Source organism: Paramormyrops kingsleyae, chromosome 2 (assembly GCF_048594095.1).
Source record: "Paramormyrops kingsleyae isolate MSU_618 chromosome 2, PKINGS_0.4, whole genome shotgun sequence".
Taxonomy (NCBI): Eukaryota; Metazoa; Chordata; class Actinopteri; order Osteoglossiformes; family Mormyridae; genus Paramormyrops; species Paramormyrops kingsleyae.
Window position 1 is genome coordinate 25,092,843 of NC_132798.1, and position 20,462 is coordinate 25,113,304.

Genomic DNA, 20,462 nt, shown 5'->3' on the forward strand with positions numbered 1-20,462 from the left:
TAGGCTAGTGGCTATAATTGTGATCAGTTTCATAGAACTATGTTTTTCTATGTTTTAAAATAATGCTTTTTGAAAATCCAAAATTCTTTTAAATAATTAAAACTAAAAACGTATTACTGCTGTCCATTCACTTTCCTAAACCATTTTTCCAGTGAGGGCTTGCGGTGACAATGGAGTCCATGCCTAAAAATGCAAGGCGTAGGTTACCTGTCTATAAAATTATTATTTTACTGTTGTTGTTCTTGTGTTAACTGTTTCTCTGTGAAAATACATTAGCACTGCTTTACTGGAATGGGTACAAAAGTTTCAAATAATTGTGTGGGAATTGTGTGTTTTTTTCCTGAATAATTGTGTGTAAACTGCATGGTTTGAAAAAGCATCAGTCTTGCACGCCAGAATGAGTTACCCATGGTGCAGATATTGTGTGAGATGATAAAATTAATTATAGCAGAAAAAATGTGTTTGATTGCAAGAATCTGACAAGGGCTGAGGAATTAAACATGCAGCCACTCTGGGGCAAATGTCACCCCCCCACCCCACCCCACCCCACCCCTGCAAGCTCTCCCCAGACATTTCTGAAGTCACTGGACCAGAACAGAGTGCTTAAACAGCTATGCGTCTTCACTGCATCTGGAATCATGCTGAGTTCGCCCAAAGCATGAAGATGGCCCTCTCTTTAGATCCATCCCATATGGTCCAGATACACATACTGTATCAGTCATGATTAGAAAACTCCACCAGGCCTCCGTACAGTATCTTGTTCTAGGGTTGCTTTGGCTTTGGTGAAATATCTCTCAGAGACTGAGAAATGTGGCACACAGTTTCACTCCCTGCTAACCGTTAAATTCCCAGAATGCATCAGGGCATTTACACTGGTGACTTGTTGACAAGTTATCAAAAGGTCACTGAACTGGTAAACAAATGTCATATGCTTAAGAAGCTGCGACCACTACCCATATTTTGAAAAAAAAAAAAACACAAGTTAATGATAATGTTAATTACCCTGCCAATGTTGTCTGCAAAGAATTTAACAGCGTAAGGATGTGGTTCTTATTTAATGCACTTAAGGTGAGCAAGAAACAGATGGACTTCTCATTTTACGTTGCACTGTTTTTGGAACGCTGCCCTCGGCTTGTTTCATCTGGACGCTTCCTGCTCCTGTCTGGCAGGCAAGGTGAGCACATTCTCCGGGGGAGAAGGGAGAATGACAGGATGTCTATGGCAGGCTGATTCAGAGGGTGTATGTGCAAGTACGGCGTGGGCAGAAATGCTCCTCTAAAATCACTGCGGTCTCAATTCCAAAAGAATCAAGATGCCAATGCAGAAAACACAGGACACAAAGTGATTTCATTAAAAAAAGGTTTATTAACAATGTAAAATGGTCTATAACTTCATTCAACTTAAAATGTCATTACCTTCTGCATGCCCTAAACACTTAGCACTATAATTTATAAGCAAAAACCATGCTGTGCCTTTTCAGTCTGGATGTATAAGCCGAATGGGGAGCCCATCAGGTTATATTGACCAAAATAAGCCACCATAAAAATAAAGAAGTATGTAATGCTAAAGAGTGTGTTGCCATATATACTTCTACACATATATATGTATACAAATATGGCACATATATCTGCAGAAGTTTTTTATTTATATACTATGGTATATTTTAAGTGCAAAGGCTTTGTAGATGTATTGTATAGCATCATTGAAGTCGAAAAGTAATGTGGGGTACAGGTTTTTCGGTATATGGAAGACTAAATTATATATAAGTACTGTTACAGGACTAGAAGAGAAAAAGAAATTAGTGCAGGTCTTTCGTAAAAGCTGTCTAATTATGTGAGACAATACATAGATACTGCCAATAGGAGCTAGTTTGGTAGTAGTTTTCATTTGCTTCTAGACCCTTACGTCTGGCTCTGACAGGTGTAACATACACAGATGTTTTCTCAGTCTTGCCGTTGGTGAAGAGGATCCATTCTAAGAGAAGCTCTCAAATTAATTGTTAGCTATTAAGCAAGATATCTGTGGTTATTATGGAGTAAAAGGTAAAAACCTATATTATTTCATCTGGTTATGTTGCCTACTAACAGATCAGCAGTAGTTTAATTCCACTTACAAATTTGGAAATAACTGTTAAAAAGCATCATAAACAAAATTAGAATATATATGTTTGTGACTATTAATCATTTTTTTTTAAAGAATTCCTTTTTTATCACAAAATAAAGCTAGAAAATGGGGCAGCTTTTTCAAACACATAAATGTTTTGGATATGGCAGTAATAGTTTTGGGGGACACAAGTGCTCAGGGATTATGGGTAATGTTCACACAATGCTCTTGTCTCCTTTTCCCTACTGTAGATAGTGAGGAGACTCTTAGCTGGACACCAGGCAGCACAGCCCCAAGAAGCGCTTCTTCCTCTGTCGGACCAGGGGGTACGGAGTGAGATTGAGCAGACTGCTGTCATCTGTGTCACATAGGAGACAATGCAAGGTGGCCCTTCAGCACATGGAAGTCTAGATATGCTATGCTAATGTGCGATCATAACATGATGGTTGCTGGTTCAAGTCCCACTATAACTGTGGAAGCAGGGTTAGGTAATCAGGAGGATAATAATGCATCCAAAACTACATACTATTTTGTTTAATTAGCACTTACGTCTGCTTTTTTCTCAACTGAATAAGTCAGGATTGCCTTGGTAAAGCCAACAAAAGCTTTCAGACCAACATACCTTGATTCTTCAGCGGCAAAGGCATGGATTCCCTGAGTTTGCTAAGTAGGTTCTTCATCTCCCTCATGTCCCTGTGCAGGCATTAAACCAAGACGGCCATGAGACGGACACATCTAACCCAGATCAGTCACATTTCTACAGTGCCACGAGATTCATGGCCATCTGATCAAGTCATGTGACCTTATGCGGGCGGGTCCTGTCCGTGGGTGGGTTCTCACAGACTGATTGCGAGGTTCCCTGAAACGGCTGCTGTTCTAGCGCCACCAGAAGTTTCAACACTGAATCGCATGCTTATTGTTACACAGCAATTAGCTCGCATGCTAGATGAAGGGCACTTTCTACTTTAATGCAGCACAGCTGACATGCAGGAGAGAAAACCGTGGTGTGGAACCCCTCCTAAAGTGAAAAAGTGTGTGAGACGCCCACTTCATTTTCTGTTGCTGTCTCCAGTGAAGATAATCCGACTGGTTAAGCGATGTGTTGCAAATTTAGTGGGAGCTGCACCGGTTTGTCTGCCCTTGGATGGAGGTGAGAGTATTCATGAAAATCCTTGCATTTTAAATGAATGTCTTTGCTAATCTGATAGGATGTGCGGCGTCAAAAGCGAGATTGTGGACAGACGCACGCTGGTCACCCCCCCGCAGGAGCCCGGCTCCGAAAGCACAGCTGTCAGCTGCAAGTCACAGGTCACCATCTGATGGAGCCACGACTGGAGACACTCACTGTCCCATCGACGGACACTGACCATGAGAAGCGGTCACCAGCCGGGGCTGGAGCCTCTACTTATATGCTAGGCATTCCCATGGTTTTGCAGAAGGGCTGATTAATTTACATAAATAAACTATACATTTCCATTTTTTTTACAGTTCCTCAGATTTGCATCTGAAAAAAATGGAAATGGTTCAACTTATGAACTCGCTGATCAAATTGCCAGCAATCCTCCCCACCAACTTGGCCGTTTTATCGGCCCATGAAATTTTTGTACGCCACCAACCAGTCTGCCAACATCAAAATGTTGGGAATCTCAAATGTATACACTGGGGCACCACGTCTAGGTCCTGCCGTTATTTAGTTCTACATCAATCACCTTTTTGCTGTCATCACCCTTTGTCCCAAAGAGCACAGACCTCATTTCAGTTAGACGCGTGTGTGTGTGTGTGTCTGTGTTTGTATGCATATACCTTGAGAAACAGCCAAAAACAGAGCTTTGCTTTCTAATGATCAGCAAAAAAAAAACCCATCTGATGGAAAAGGACTTGGGAGGTATCTTGCCTGGTTCAACAAGAACAGCAGTTTGCTAACAACACAAAAATCACAAGTTCAAATTTCAGGGAGTGCAAAAAAATGGTACCCTTTCCCTCTATTGTGAGTCGCTTTGGATAAAGACGCGAGATAAATGTAAATAAATGCTACGCATGGCGTCTCAAACAAAAACACAGAATGACACAAGCCCCCCAGGTCAACAAGCATGACGGCTTCCAGGTGTGACGGCTCCTACCTCTCCGTGTTTTCGACATCTGTGGAGACCAGCCAGCAGTACTGAGGGCAGTCCACCGGTGAGGAGGACGTGTCCTCCAGGATGGGGATGTCAGAGCTCTCATCCAGCTTGCAGTCCACCCTGGGGGTTGTGTGGGTCTCCTTTCCTGGTGATATACACACAAAACGACAGGCTATTTAAACTGGTAAAACTATAAAACTGGGAGGCATGCAAGCCGTACCCTCCTAATGGCAGTATCCATATGGAAAATACAGTTAGTATTCAGCTCTTGAGAGACTTTGTTGAAATTTTTTCCTCAATCCCCCCTTAAAATACAGGAATATTTTGTGGAGATCAATTGACAGATAACTGATGAATAAAAACTGCCCTGCCTCTTCACATGCACTTCAATGTTCAGGAGAGGAGTAGAGAAGTCACATATTGCAGCTTTGATCTGATTGAAGGATCTGTTAAAACAGGGGTGGCCAATCTTATCCAGAAAGGGTTGCCATGTGCTGGTTTTCGCTGCAACTCCATAGTTAGATTACTAATCAAGGGACTGATTGGTCAAAGAGTTCTCGTACTGTGTTTGAACAGCTGATCTAAAGGTTAAAAACCTGCATACACATAAAATTGTATCGAATGAACAGCAAGGGTCTTGGTGGACTCTAGCCAGGTCAAGACAGGGCCGTGGTGATGCACCTTTCCTGTGGATCTGGAGCGAGCCCAGCAAGCACACAGACTTGAGCATCTCCGTGATGTACATCTCCAAGCAGCACTGCAGCTGGATGAAGAGTCTGCAGATCTCTGGGTGGATTTCCCCGTCCTCAGGGCTGCAGGGGACACGTAGGGAATAAGTGGGGGCACATCGTGGCATGTTAAGGTACAGGGACACCCCCACTGTTTTCTCCAAGACAACCGAACCCCGATGATGAAAAGAAAATGCTCTGATGAACTTCCAGTGACCCACGACAGCCAATACTCATCGCGAGCAACTGCTCAGCAAAGCACTTCCAGTACTTCTTCAATTTCACTGAGGTCATTCATTGAGAGGAATCAATCTATCGATAGCATATTTGTTCATGAGCAAAAAGAAGGATAAGGCATTATGGCATGCTAAATTGGGGTCAGACCAAACAGACCATTCATCGGTCCAACCACTTATGCTGGTCAGGGCCCAGAGAGACTGGAGGGGCTGGTGACAGTACAGGGAACGAGGTACTGTAGGGTTACCCTCTAGATGACAGCCGATCACAGGGAACATGCATGCACGCATTAACGGCAACACAGAGACACCAATTAGCATTAGTGATTTTGTGGGGAGCATTCAAATTTGACCCCCCCCCCCAGCCACCCACCCCATAGAGATCAGAGCCCCACAGAGGCATCGTGTTACCCAAGAGACACCGATCAATGTAACCGAATTATTATGCAGCAAAAAGTAACACTTAAAGTGAATCATAGCGCCGGTTCTGAGAAGTTAGAAGGTTTGTATAAAACCCTTAAGTTCTTCTCAACTTTGGCTTGGCGTGTAACTGTCAGCTTTTACACACCTTAAATCCTTAGCTGGTTTTAACCATGGTGGTTCTTAATGGTCTCATTCCTAGTAGTCTATATTTTTTCTTCTACATAAGGATATGGATTTCACTATAATTATTATTGCTTATTTTAATTATGGGGGGTTGGCCAGTGGCTCAGTGGGGTTGGAGGCTGTGCCTGCAATGGGAAGGTCACTGGTTCAAACCACAAAGTCAGCTGAGTGATTTCTCCATTAAGCCCCTGAGCAACACCCTCAACCTTTAATTGCTCCAGGGACTGAGGGTCTGACCCTGCTGACTTATTTCTACCTTGATTTGGATAAAAGTGCCTGCTAAATGAATACATGTATTATATACAGCTCTGGAAAAAATTAAAAGACCACAGCAACATTTTTAGTTTCACTTATTTCTCGGTTTATGGGCATGCATCTGTGTAAAGCTCTTCAGCCAAGCTCTTCCCTGCTTCTCATTGATGAAGGGCTTCTTCCTTGCTTTAGGGGTCTTTAAGGGCTTCTAGGAGTCCTTGCAGTCCTAACTGTTATAGCAGTGCACTTCACACCACTTAATGTTTCCCATTCTTTTTGAAGGTCACTTGATATCATCCTCCGAATCATAAGGTACTACCAGATAAATTAACGGGCATTTCTGCCATTAGAAACTCGCTCCTGTCCTCTACCTGGCTGGTTTCTGGTCGTTCCCAGTGTCTCCTGCTTCACCGTATTCTTGTGTACTATGGTCTTAGAAACTTTGAGCCTGGAAGCAGCCTGCTGCTCAGCGTAGCTTCTGCCAGCAGAACCGGGATTAAACCAGGATTTAAAAATGCAGGTTTTTTTTAAAGTATAGAATCTTCATTTTTTTCCTGAGTTGTAAACAAGGATAGTTAAGCAGCAGTGGCCAGTACAGCACGTATACGGATGGCCTATCTGACACTGGTGGATAACAGTGACTTTTCTGAATAGCGAGATGTCAGAGCTTGTCCAGCACATGGTGAACTCCAGCACTGAAAAGCTTTACCGTTAGAAGACCACCAAGGACACCGCTGGCTATAAAGTCAAAAGTAAAGCGTCCCCTCGCAGAGCTCTGCCCGCCGCGCCAGATGGCGTGATGGAAAGACGCATCACCGCAAGCTTCTCCTCGTGATTAATGCTCGTGCGTGTGTCCTTAAAATGCAGAATACGCACACTGTCCGCCTCCTTATACATGTATGAAAGCGGCAGGTTCAAATCTCAGGACTGTTTTTAGCCAGAATATTCACCTTTTCATCTTCTAACCACTTACCCTGGTGAGGGTCTGGGGGGATGCCACGCCATTGTAGGCCACATACATACACACACAGTCATGCTCAATGGGTGATTCAGAGACGCAATTTAGCCTAAGCTGCATCTTTGGACGGCAGGAGGACCTGAAGGAAGCCCACTCAACATGGGAGAACATACAGACTCGACACGCCAAGAGTGGAGGTGGGATTCAAAACCCCAAAGGCACGGTGGCAAGGAACCAGTTACCTTCTGAGACACCACAGCACCCAGTTTAGCCTTTTAGCTTACGTTAAATAACCAGCTGCACTGAGGGCTTTTTTTAAATGCTACTGTACAACAAATATATTAAATATATAACGAAAAGAATGGTCTCTATCAGGTATCCAAAAATTAAGTGCATAAGGTCATAAATGCATATATGACATTAAGGAACTTTCTCAAAAAATTACATTTTGGTGCTGTATTTGAGTCTGTTTAAAAAACCAGAAATTCACATTGCTGAGACAACATGGAGGAATGCAAGAATAATCAGTATGAGAGGAAAATCGGAGAAGTCCAACTGGACAACAATGTCAGCTCTTTCATATTAATCGTGAATAATCAAGCCATAGACAAAACACACATTTATATCTATTCCCTAAAAGAGTATCTCTGCACACTTCTGCAAAATGCATTGCAGTTCATTAACAGATATTTCCTTTCATATGTTCCCTTATCTTAAAAGTACATTTTCCACCATTCGAGTCGTGGGCAGTGCAAACCGTGTCCGGAATAAAATGGACTCTGCAAAGCCACAACTCCGTTAATACAATGAACTTGCTAAGCAGAAGAATGACTCTGGCCTGGCAGAGTTCCCGGAGAGAACAGGAGGCGATGCATTGAGGCAGACCTACGAGGATGACTTACGCGAGGCAGAAAAACGAGGGCATGCCGGAAACGCCGCTGGCAAATGGCAGGGTTCCGCTGACTGGCGGCGGCTCGGGGTCTGTGCCGCGCGTTTCTCTATTAGCGCTGCGCTAATTTCGGTGTCTGGCTGCAGCTGGACATTGGTCACACAAGGAGAGTTAAGATGGAAACCTGCTATGCCGTCCAGTTTCACAAAACACAGAAAAATCAGAAAAAAACATTGGTTGTGTTAATATCACGAGCATGACTATGGTTGCATATGGGGCAATAAGCCGAAACAATCCATAACATTCACAGTATTTAATGTAAAGAACAGCTTCCATAGCTTTCGCTTTGTATCCAGCCTCCTTACATTTAAAAATAAGCAACAAATTGAAGTCATGACTTACTGGCCATCCTTCCCTGGACACACACATGCCTCGTGCCCTATCTTGCCTGAGACCCAAACTCCCCAACAACCCTGACCTAGAAAAGCAGGTAGAAGATGGATGAATAGAAAACCATGACTGAGAGGTTGCCTGGTGTAAATTTCGGAGAGAAGTGGATTGCCTAGTCTGACCTCAGTGCACACTGCATATATTTGCGTTACAGGAAAAACTCTTGAGATCGTTTGCATTTGTTTGACATGAACCGGCTTGTTTTACAAAGGAATCCTCACGAGAGGTTGCTGTTAATCACAAATCCACTGTTATTTATAGTAACTTTCTTTCTATTACTGCTCTTGAATACTCAGCAGCGATAATCCAAACTGTCACTCCAGGACCCAAACAAGAAAAGTCCTCTGACCAGCACGTGGAACGCGAAGCAAGGCTTCCTTCTCTGTGCCCAGTATGTGCGGCAGCGAGCAGGGAATGGACGTGCGGCAGAGACGGGTGACAGCTGAGACCTGGAAGGTCCGCTGGCTTTATAGCGAAAAGCAAACCTTGGGTATTCACGTGAACGATGAATCAGAGAGGGGCCGTCATCGTTTGCTTTGGGGTTGCGGGTCACTGGACACACCGAGCGGACAGAAAGCAAGCTGGCGTCTCGCTCGCTGTTACTGCTCCGAAGTTTTTTTTTTCCCCTTTCCCAAAAAAAGCATCACCAAAAAGAACATCTGTTTCCCTCAGTGAGCTAATCTAGTCTAGACAGATTCTGTCCTCCTCACACTACGGCTAGGGGTCAGCCCTATTTGTAGAACGCTACAGTGTCGGATAACGATCGCTATTACTCTTAGGGGCCCGAGTCATACTGCACAGCACAGTGGGAATGGCAAAATGAAATGGGCATGCTTTTTTAAATGCATGATAGTTGTCAAACACACTATCTAGCTATCTATCTATCTATCTATCTATCAAACATTACACCTATTAGCATTTTGGGGTAGAAAAAAATAACCATTGTTACAAACAGGGATGGATTTTTCCTGAATTGCTTCTACGTGTATACAAACCCACTGAATATTAATTCTTAAACATAAATTGTTATACATCTGGGATGAGTTCAAGAATAAAGCAATGAATCCCACTTCAACAAAGAATTTAAAAGATACACAACAATTTAAGTTGACACCGCAACTATATTTCCAATGCCTTTGTCTTTTTCTGTATATAAAATACAAAGTAAATTTGAAATTTTGTGACTTAGTATTTGTATCTAAACTAGGGAAACATGATTTGAATTACATTTGCGGCGGGGGGTGGGGGTCACTCCACTGAATGGAAGAAGGAGCCAAACATCAAATGCAATTCCAGGTACCACAGCAAAAATACTAATATGGCAGGCAATTAACGTCACTAGAAGGCAGCTTTGCTCAAACCGCCGATATAGCCCCCGAAGTTAAGAGAATGCGAGAGAGCAGGTAGGCTGTGCCGGGGAGATAAGGCCGAAAACCTGCAGGGCGGCGCCAACCCTGTCCATTCTCACTTCAGGGTACTGCTTCTCCTCTGTCCTCAGACCCACAAAACAGAGGGGAATGTCAGGTGGCTCAGCCATCCACGCTGAGGGAGAGTAGTACAGCTAGGGTGTGGGACCGGGGGCCATGGGGGATGGGGGAGCGGGGGTTAGGAAGATTCAAAGGACCCCTAAGTGACTCTGGCCCTAAAAAAATTAAAGCATAATTGGGGACCCAATATGATATGCTTTCATGGGGCCCGAAATCTCTAGTGTCACCCTTGGGTATGGCAAGCAGCAGTATGGTACAGCATCATTTATCTAAAGCCGTTATGGTTACATGCCCAAATGTCATTGTCAAAATGCCATGGACGGACAGCACAGAAGAGCCGCAGAATGGGCAATAAGCCATCCATCTTCAAGCCACCCCTCCGGAACAGAGTTGGTGGATGGGCAATGTTATGATACTTACTGATTAATCCATGATATCATACTTGTTGTCCCTTAATATGAAACCAGAAACTGACATATAGGTGAAATGTTAAACAGTTGGTTATTTGACCTGAATTTGGGAAGAGCAGTTCAAACGAGGCTAGGCATTGGTGAGGCTAAATGGGTGAGTCACTGACCATAATCCAACCACCAAGAGGGAATATAAGGAGAATAGGAGCAAGTCGGGGGGGGGGGGGGGGCATCATGTGAAAATGGAGCAGAGAGGCAGGGGAACGGGTGGTCGGGGGCTCGGGAATCTGTCAGATGGTGAATCTCATTGCTCTGCGCAAAGCGTCTCCCTGCTCCGCTCCGCGGGAGGACAGCGAATCAGCAGCCGCCCAGACGAGCCGAGAACCGCGAGGCGAATCTCGAGAGGCCGTGATTGTCACAAATGTGCCCGCTGATTGTGTATTAGGCGGCTGCCAGGCGCACTTTTACTTTGCCCGAAAATATTTCTAAAGACATTAGCTGCGCGGCTCTTTAATACGCTATTTAAAGCAAGCTCGTCAACAAGCAGGCAAAGAAGGTTAAATGTACACCCTAATGGCTGTTCTGCAAGTAGCTGTCAAGTACCGGGTACACCGTATCTCCCTGTCTCTCTCTCAAACACACAAAAGCATGAAACTCACAAACGAGGTATGCATATGGCCCTGACTTACAAAATCCAAAATATATCAGGAATGACAAACACAGCGATATAAATAAGAATAAAAAAATGAAGGGAGCTGTTTATACTGCAATTATATGGCTCTCAGAATACACAGGTCTGCAAGATGCAATAGTTTGGCCACATAAGTGCTCCCCCCTGCCCCCTTTGATGTTGAAATGTTCTTTTATTTTCAAAGTGAGCACTCAAGTCACCTGACTAATGTTTTTCAGAAGCAAAGAACAGCAGCCGCTGTAGGCAGCACAGTAAACCAGGAAACTTAAATTAAATCTGGCTGCTAAGTGCAAGAAGGCAAGCTGATGTTTTGTAAATGGCGCTCACATTCTAGAATAATCTCTCATAGCCTATTCAACATACTTTACTATCGATTCTTTACACTGCACTTAATGCTCTGACCCTCCATGCCGGTTATGGTCAATTTTCACATACATTCTTGAAAAATTGGCTTTTAATCTCTACGGAACCACCTGGCAAAAGATGGAAGAGCAATAAGACAAAAGAAATGAAGGACGAGCTTGAGGCTGCAGTGTTGCTCGAGTCGTCCTACGTGTTAATGCCTTTGATTTCACAGCCTATTTTTCATCTGCTATCGCAGTACAGTAGTGGGGGGTCTGTGGGTTGCTGGGAATGAGGGAGGGGCACAGAACTCAAATGAACACGCAGTGCTGCCAAAAGCACATGTGACTGATCTGACCCATATAAAAAATGACAAATGTTTTACTCACATATTGCAATATGCTGCATACTGTAGAATAAGCAGAACAATAATAACAATAATCATCATCACCACCACTGTCAGCCATCTTAATAAGGCTCTGATTTGACCTATTTTTGGCTTGTTTTAATCCTTTTATGCAGCCATGAAACTTCTTTTCTTCTTACTTATAGCAATGTATATTGACAATGGCAGCCAACCTCTTTGTACCTGTGTAGTCATAAAAGCGCGATACATGGTTCCAGGTCAGTATTACACCCAAAGCACAGAAAGGTACCGCGCTGTATGATCACCTGAGTCCCTCTCACTTCCTCTCTTTCTCTCCCTCTCTGTCCTATCCCACCTCTGCCACTCTCCTTAATTCCACAAAAGAAGTATGTGTACTCCGAAATAAGATACACACAAAAGTATATTTCTCGTTATGTTTAAGGTTTTTTGTACATGCATACTGCAAAGGATAATTATCATATACACTGCAAATAGAATTAGTAGTTAAACTACTATCTTGATTCCATTATTTGCATTCATGTTATGACAAATAATACTAAAATTCCGATCAGTCTGACACAGTCAGTTTGTCAAAGGGTCTTACCAAGGCGCCACGACTCATCAGCACCAAGGACAGCTCCAATGACTACTGCAGAAATTGTTCTTCTCCATCACAGACACGGTTAAGTCTGTGTGTGTGTGTGTGTGTGTGTGTGTGTGTGTGTATGCGTGTCTTTAAAAAGACAAGCGTCAATCCCGCAAATCTTATTAATAAACCAACATCATATAAATTCCAAGCTTTAATTCTGAATGTATTTCGTTTGTTTGCTTTTAGCCTCAGCCACACAGCCGCGCACGCCGGTCACTTACCCCGGAATGGCAGAGAGATTTTGGTGCGCGCTTCTCGCCATCTCACAGCCTTTGGTTCGTGTTTTGTGCATTTCTGCGCGCAGAGACGGACAGTCGACAGTTAGTTCCCCGATGGAGATGACCAGCTCTCGATAAAGGGCCACAAGTGTATTGAAATCGTGGACAATCTGAAAAATAAAGAAATAAATGAACAAATATCAGTGTATCTATCTATTTCATGTTTCTTTTAAAACAAACCTCTTTTTTTGTCATTTTTACTTAGTAGACAGGACACTTTTTATTGCCGCTAATTTAAGCAGCAAGGGCTACTGTATGGTAACAAATGAGTTTTTTCACGTCACATTAACCGAATAGCACTGTTTTAGTGCACCTTGTCTTTGTACAGAGTATGAGTTCTTACACGGAAAGCCGGAGAAGTAGATGTGCAGGTGGTAACGTGTATACATGTCGGTACAGATGTGTAAACAACCTGATTTTCTCCAAAAATCAATATTTATAATTTTTGCTATGTACATAGGTAAAACCCAACCAGAGACGGAGACTTTGGAAAGAACGCAAAATGCATCAAATTAATTACCTTTTGCATACTGATAATTTAAGGAGCAATGCACTTTAAATAATCTAAAATATTAAGTGCGTTAATATGTTCATGGTTTATTTGTATAATGAAGGCTACAACGGCCATCCATTAAAGATTTTGCTAAAGCTTCTTTTTCTTCTCCAAATCTTACTGATGCAAGACATGGATTTATATAGTCGCTTGCGGCAAAAAAAACAGGCAGATTACGAGACCTCTACGCAATTCAGTCAGTGCATAATGAAGAGATGGTGTGTTTTGTAATACACGTACATAATTCACATTCAGCCACATTATTAAATAGATACTAACTTCATAAAAGGCCATCGCTAAGTACATTCAGCAACGTTGGGAAATCGCTTGACTTCAATGTATACGTATAATATTAATCTCCATTAGCCTTGTAACAAAAATGGCAAAGAGCGTTTGGTTTTATTAGATTTGCTATACAATAACAGGGATGATTTGCGGCAGTTTAAATATAGCACGTCCGCACGTGATTTGAATAGAAATAGGTGTGAGAGCACGCTAGCTGCACAGGATCACAATAATAAAGCGGGATCGCGTCACCAGTCGTACCCACCATCCTGCAGTGCTCCACCACCCGCTGCGTTTTGCGGGCGCTTTCCGTGCTCTCCCGGCGCTCCGAGTCCCGGTACTGAGGCTTGCCGATTTGAAAAATGTTCCCGGCGGATTTGGGGCGGTTTTTGCGCCCATTCGGTGCAGAACTCATGCATAAACGGCGGCCGGTAAAACCTACGCGTGCAATTAATTTTTAGATTATTCTTGCAACCTTAAAAAAAATTGTTCGCTGCTTTTGTTGGTGTTAATGCGGTATCACTGAGAGCGACCGACTGGTTCCCTACTGCTCAGACAGGTCGTTTGGCTGGCAGCCTTCAGCGCGCAAGAGTGCCGGATGAGCGCTCGCATCTCCTCTCCGCATAGCTTCCACTGCAAAAGCGAGTCACCTTCACTCCAGCAGAAACCCGATTACAGATTAAATGTCCTGTTCGCACTCGGCCGATCCCTCCTTATGAGAGGCGCATTCAGCGAGATGGAGCTGCAGCCATGTCTTACATTTATGAGTTTCCATGAAGCACTGCGGATAGGCTGATGCGTCTCAGTCGTACGCGGCAGCTTTTACTCTAACGTCGCCAACAGTGAGATCATGACACGGATGCTGTGGAAATAAACAGTTCGAGTGACAATATCGCTAATGCCACGAAATGACGAGTCGGACGATTGCGATAACAAAAGCTAATGACGGATGCCACTGACTGTCCCGATCTTGTTTTCAAGGTCTTCTTCTGAGAGTAGAGCTAACCTTGGTGAAAAAAACAGGAGACACACAATAAATGGCAGCCTGACGTGGCAAGCAGAACGACACACTCATAAGACAAGAATACTAATGCAATCCATCAAAGTAGACCCCTCGGGAATGAACACCTTTTCCAGTAGCCTATGTTAAATCGTTAATTACACCTCACCCAAACTCATCCACAAAACGATGACAAGAGTGTCAGAAGTTCTGGGGCAAAATATGCAAAGATGAACATTTCTATATTTAGGATTTTTCATATTTAAGAATACAAGCCGTATTGCTTGCTTAAAGAAAGACAGGCGATTGCAACGACCTAAATATGAAAACATAAAACAGTGTCTTTCAATCTACAGTATATTGAAAGTGGTGCCTTTTTAATGTCATATTCGTTTGATTATGATGCACCGTCAGCTCACAGTGCTAACAAAATGTATGAAAGGAAATGGTTTAAAAGGGGGAAATGAAAGAATAATAATGTCCATTGCAGGTTTAATAAAATAATATGTGAACTTTATGGATGTTTACTGGACCAGCTGAGAGCGACCGTTTCGAGGGGTGTACTGGACAATGTCCTTGAACCCGAATCCTTGGTGTTGACGGTCGGAAACAGCAACAAAAAAACAGACCATTTATGGTATGTCGCAATTAAATGTTCGAATATTTTGACAGTCGAAGCGTCTATTTTAACGATTATTGTACTGCGTAGTCCGATATAGTAAAGTACACTAATATGATTTGCGATGCAGGCATGTTTAGGCTAGCTTAGTACAAATGAAAATTTATTGTTGCGTAAATAATAAGTAAATATTGCTGGCTAAGCATTTCGATCCAAGCAACAATATTTCCACCGGATCACGAAACTTTTAATCTCAAGTGAATTTAGGATTGATTTACAATTCTTGATCTGGCCACTTAAAAATATCTCGTCTTAAACCATCTGTGATACACATGTCGTTACCATCCATACTAGCTTTAATATTCTCTAACAGTCCACTCTTCAATAGCGTTTGATAGATGGATGACAAATTACGGTGCGGCAAAAGGTGTTGTAACCAAATATATTTTACTTACTAGTTTATAATTTGGGACTGTTTGCGCTGTAATATAGGCATATTGTGTTGAAGATGGCCACTAGCTATATTGAAAGTAAAGAACTTTATATTGCAGTTTTAAACTAATATTTGCAACTTCTATGTTTATGTTTATGTAACGGACCAAAAATTGGAAATAAATGCTTACAGGAAACGCAGCATCGAATTTAATTTGCGCTTGAAATGTTGACCTGTTTTGGGTTGATGGTATAATCGTTTCCCAGATGCAGTTAGGCGATTCCGTAATTGATCGGGATTACGTCGGATTGCTTTAACGCTCCAAAGTCTTTTATTAGTCGGCAGTGAAAAAGTGGAGATTTACTTTTCCAACTATCCGATTCTGTGTTTTTCCTTGATAAAATTGCATTCGATATGTTTATAAGAAAAGTTCCCTTCCAGGTCTGCCACATCTTTGAAGGAGTTTAAACACCCGAATCCTCTCGCAGTTTTCAGTGGTGACCGTTTAAACATGTCGCTATTAAGCACGACTGCAAAGTGGACGCACATGTTGACATTAAAAATGAAATGGGCGTACATTGTGCTGGGTTTGGTTATATTTAATTCATGTTTATTACACCTTAGCAGCCAGAGCTACAATACATAAACATTTAAACAATTCTTATCAAGAATAATGCATGATACAAATCAACATTATTAAAGCACCGATTTTCCGGAACAGTGAAGCACATTAATCTTAATCTTTAACCTTTCTTTCGAAAAGTAATCATGAATTTGATTGCCATTCAAGAAATGACCACGCAAATGAACGTCCGCTGGTTCTCTGTAATGTATATGATAAGTTCACCTCTTAAGCTCTGGGTCATGGTGTTGTGAGCAGAACTATCGAGTGGGAATGCAGAAAGATAGGGCTCATGGGCCTGGTGGAGTGGGACCGGCTAGACACTCTGGCTACGGTGGATAAAGCCGAATTTCAGCACATGGATTACTTGTTTACTACCAGCTGGCTGTCAGGTGACCTCCAGGTCATCGGGGTGGATATGAGGCTGGCTTTGGAACCCAGAGGGTTGGACCTCTACCTCAGAGGTCAGAACCATGAGTACAGAATTTCAATAGCAAAGGGCATCCCCATCATCAAAAGCAGGTCCGATTTCAGACGTTCATCTGACGTTGTAATATGATGTCATGTGATGTGTAGGTACAGTGCTCATAAAGTAACCACAGTGAAGTGTCAAGAGGAGGATGTGTAGGTATTTGCTGTTTATTTCTCATCATCATTATCATCACCATCATCATTTGCACCACTTTCCCCTGGTGAGGGTCACAGAGATGTTTGTCTGAAGAAATAATGGGCAATGTGTGTTTTTTTTTTTATAAGCAAACATGATGTCACCCAGTCAACCACACGACAGTGGCATGTTAATGAAAGATTTATCTGAAAGTAACCCTGACATGGGCATTATCTAAGCTTTGAGTGTAATATTCCTGTAATATGGCTAAGAACTTTAAGAGCTGCACACTGCCACAGAAGTTCTCCTCCACCATATTGCGGATCTGGATGGGCACAGCGACGGGCACAGCGACGGGCAGAGAGAAACCATGGACGCCTTATCACCAGTGCTGAGGCAGCCTTGCTGAACTGGGCCGATTATGCTCTCTTCTGTGACTGATATTTACAGTGCTATATATAGCCAAAACGGCAGTATTATTGTGGACACTGGCCTGACCTGTAAACACTCTATAAATGCCATTGTATAATGAATCAATCTATATTGTATATTTATACATAAAATGTGATTTTATTCTTCAGTAACATTCATTGTTTTTCATGTGTTTTCACCTGAAGCATTTCATGGCTATACACATATTTAGAAGCTTGCCCCAGCTCCTGGATTGAACCTTGGTTAATTTTCTTAACCTGTTGCAAGGTGAGGTGTTTCGATGAAAAACTACAGGCAATACTACTTTTCAGGCAATAGCTTGACTTTTAAACTAGTTCAAATGTTTGTTAGATTTGTTCCCTCATCCCTCCACTCTTCCCCCCCATCTGGAATGGCCAATTATCACATCTATCATAGGTCTCCCCCTGGCACAGTGTGCCATGCCCATACCAGCTCAGGAGGGGTGAAGACCAGCGCACATCTCCTCCGGTGTGTGTGTTGTCAGCCACCCACTTCCTGTCACTCTGCAAGCCGCGCACTTCATCAGAGCAGAGTAATGCTCTTGGAGGGAAGCCCTATTCCCTCAGTCGCAGCCGCGGCTCTGTCAGATTCGTCCGACGGCAGACGTCGCTGTGGAGAGGTGTGTGCAGGAACCCGGCTGTCTCATCCACTTGACAGGGTTCTCTGGGTCACCTTGACATAGACGCTTCATTAAATCCTTTTTTAAACCCTGGGTTGCTTTGAAATTTCTGATTTCTAGTATGAGCAACAATGCAGTTTTGCATTTTCTCACCATTAATAACAGCCAGTAATCACTGGAAGCATACTGCTATAGTTTAATTCCCATTGCTGGAACCCAGACTGACTCACCGGCATGAGTGGATAATGAAATATTTGTTTGCTATTTGTACCAGTATGAGTAAGGTACTGTTACGCGCCTGGTCTAGGTCAGGAGGCAATAACAGGTAAGCAGGGGGCTAAAGTGCACTACCAGCAGGAGGAAGAGAAAAGGAGTTCACAGAGGTTTGGGGTTCAATAAAATAGGCCTTTTATTCGCCCCGAATCAGCACATTGTAGAGTATCATACCACTACCCACTGAGGGGAACAAGGCACAAGATCAGTACCGAAGAAAGATAAGGAACAAAACAGATCTGAAGGCCCCTAAACTTTACTATCAAGAAAGGGGGAAAAAAGAACAACTTACCTGCTACCCAAACAAAACATATAAGGTTTGGCACCTGCCTGCTTCCCTAGTTTGACTTAATATGTACACATATAACTGCACCGAGCAGTTCTTAAGGGCTCTCAAACCCATCTTACACTACTATGAGGCACACAGACAGAGATGAGGGCAAAGCCTAAGGTCAGGGTCAGTCATCTGTCCAGCACCACACAGCAGTTTGTTTGGTGTTAAGGGTCTTATTCAAGGACCCAACAATGATAAGATCCCATTGTCAGTCATAGGATTTGAACCAACAACATTCTGATCATGGGCACAGAATCCTGACCCAGAGAGCCACATACCACCCTTACGAACACCTCAAAATGATACACAGGGTTTTCATCCCTCATGTTTCAATACTGCCAGGTCAGAAGGAAATTAAAACCAGGTCATACAGTAGCTGTACATATGACATTTTAGCAGTGACATTTTTTCCTACATTAGGCCAATAAAGAGGAATTGGATTGCGGTGTGTGAAATAATTCACATATTACAATGATTGCTTTCTTTATATTAGGTGGCAGGGTGGTAAAGCGACTTTGGAGCTATATTCTTCAGCTCAGTACTTTGCTTTTCTTTAATACTTTTCCAGATGCATAAATAAATTACAGGCCTCTGCTTAGCTTACTTTATACTAATAATGTGGTTCATCCCTCTTCCAAACTGCTCAGCCAGTAAGCTTATGATGGGAACAATATGGTTGTCCTGTGCTAATTCTCATAAGATCCCATTAAAACTTCTACAAGAAAGCACCCTTTTGTCCTCAGATGGCTGCACAATATTTGTGGGCTACTATGTGACACTGAGAATGACCAGATTCTCTCCAGACTCCTGCTCAACCATTTCGAGCTGGGAAAGATGATACAGGGCCTTGAGACTTGCAGTTATGGTCATAGGATGGATAGATCCTGTCTACTGTGTACCTGGGGGTAATCCCAGAGTCCTACTTTTTATTCAAGCAGCATACATTAATGATATGATATCTGAACTGTATTTAAATTATTTACTTGTTACGGACTATGGAGGATAAACTTACGCAGTAAGACAAATGACTCTGCTTGCTTGAAAAAGGAGTATTTAGTTTAAAATGAGGCTCTGGCTTTGATGAGTAAAGTTAATATATTTTAATGAAGAGTGATGTTTTTGTAGCCAGTGAGAGATGGTTAGACGGAATGATGGAAGCAGTGAAGCATGGAGTGAATGGCAAGATGCTTCATGTTCCTTAAGATGGCTGGTGTGGGAAGGGGAGTCGGAGATGCCTGCATGAGGCAGGTCTAGACAGGACCAGAGAAACAGAACAAAGGGTCCAGAGGTTGCCACCTAATCTGGAAAATAAGCATCATGCCATCACAAGTCTGCTCATCTGGGATTCTGCCACTATGCAGTTGCTGTTTCGTACAACATGGATTTATTAATTCCCAGTAATTAAATAAGTCCACTTCTGTGCTGACTTGATTCTTACTGAAAGTACTCATGGCATACTACAGCAAGTTTTTGCGGTTCAGCATCTAACTACAAAAATTAAATCATAGATCAATGGATAATTTAGTTACCCAAAAAATGCCCAAAAATCTGTGTACTAGTGAGTTAATTCAATCAATTGTGTTGCAAATTTATCGATTAAAAGCGTCTTGCCATTTTCCTCTTATGTCTACTTTCCCATTTTGAGAATAAACAAAGGAGAATCTCTTCTGGGAACAAAGAATAGCGGGAAATGCAGTCAACAGGCTTCATAGTCCTTACTGCTGCGGCACAGTGTCTAATTCTTCAAAAGACTTCATACTAATCTTCCAGCATAATCCAAACCCATGAAGAACGCTCCTTCATGAATTCAACCGTCTTCTGTTTTGGGCTGTTCTATACAGACAATACGAAGCATAACAGTAACCTGTCCTTGGAGCCTATTGTTACCACGGGGTCTGTGTTGACTGGAAAGCAATGCCACATCATTCTATGAAAGAATCATTCCCAAAGAAACTCAATGGGTACCACAGCCCACAAATCTCAGTGAAACTCCAAAAAGAAAGCACCTGCTTCAAGCCTGATTAGAGAATCAATCTTTTTTAATGTCTTCTTCAGTCAAACAGGGCTGCTCAGCATATGCCAAGTCACATCGTCGGCT

The 20,462-nt window shown here is 42.7% G+C and overlaps 1 protein-coding gene across 7 annotated transcripts in view; it reads right to left on the reverse strand.

The window, feature by feature from the left end:
• Nucleotides 1-1,345: 1,345 nt before the first annotated feature.
• The window catches only part of rgs7bpa (regulator of G protein signaling 7 binding protein a), a 28,739-nt gene continuing 9,622 nt past the window's right edge, over nucleotides 1,346-20,462 (reverse strand). For 2 of the 7 annotated variants that reach the window (XM_023802907.1, XM_072708540.1), the window contains 5 exons: nucleotides 12,510-12,676; nucleotides 4,905-5,035; nucleotides 4,224-4,368; nucleotides 2,726-2,796; nucleotides 1,346-2,461 (listed from right to left, as the gene is read on the reverse strand). In XM_023802907.1, coding sequence (XP_023658675.1) covers nucleotides 2,370-2,461; nucleotides 2,726-2,796; nucleotides 4,224-4,368; nucleotides 4,905-5,035; nucleotides 12,510-12,580 — 510 coding nt within the window. In that variant the 5' untranslated portion in view covers nucleotides 12,581-12,676 and the 3' untranslated portion in view covers nucleotides 1,346-2,369. The other 5 variants (XM_023802905.2, XM_023802908.2, XM_023802909.2 and 2 more) reach the window with 5 other exon arrangements.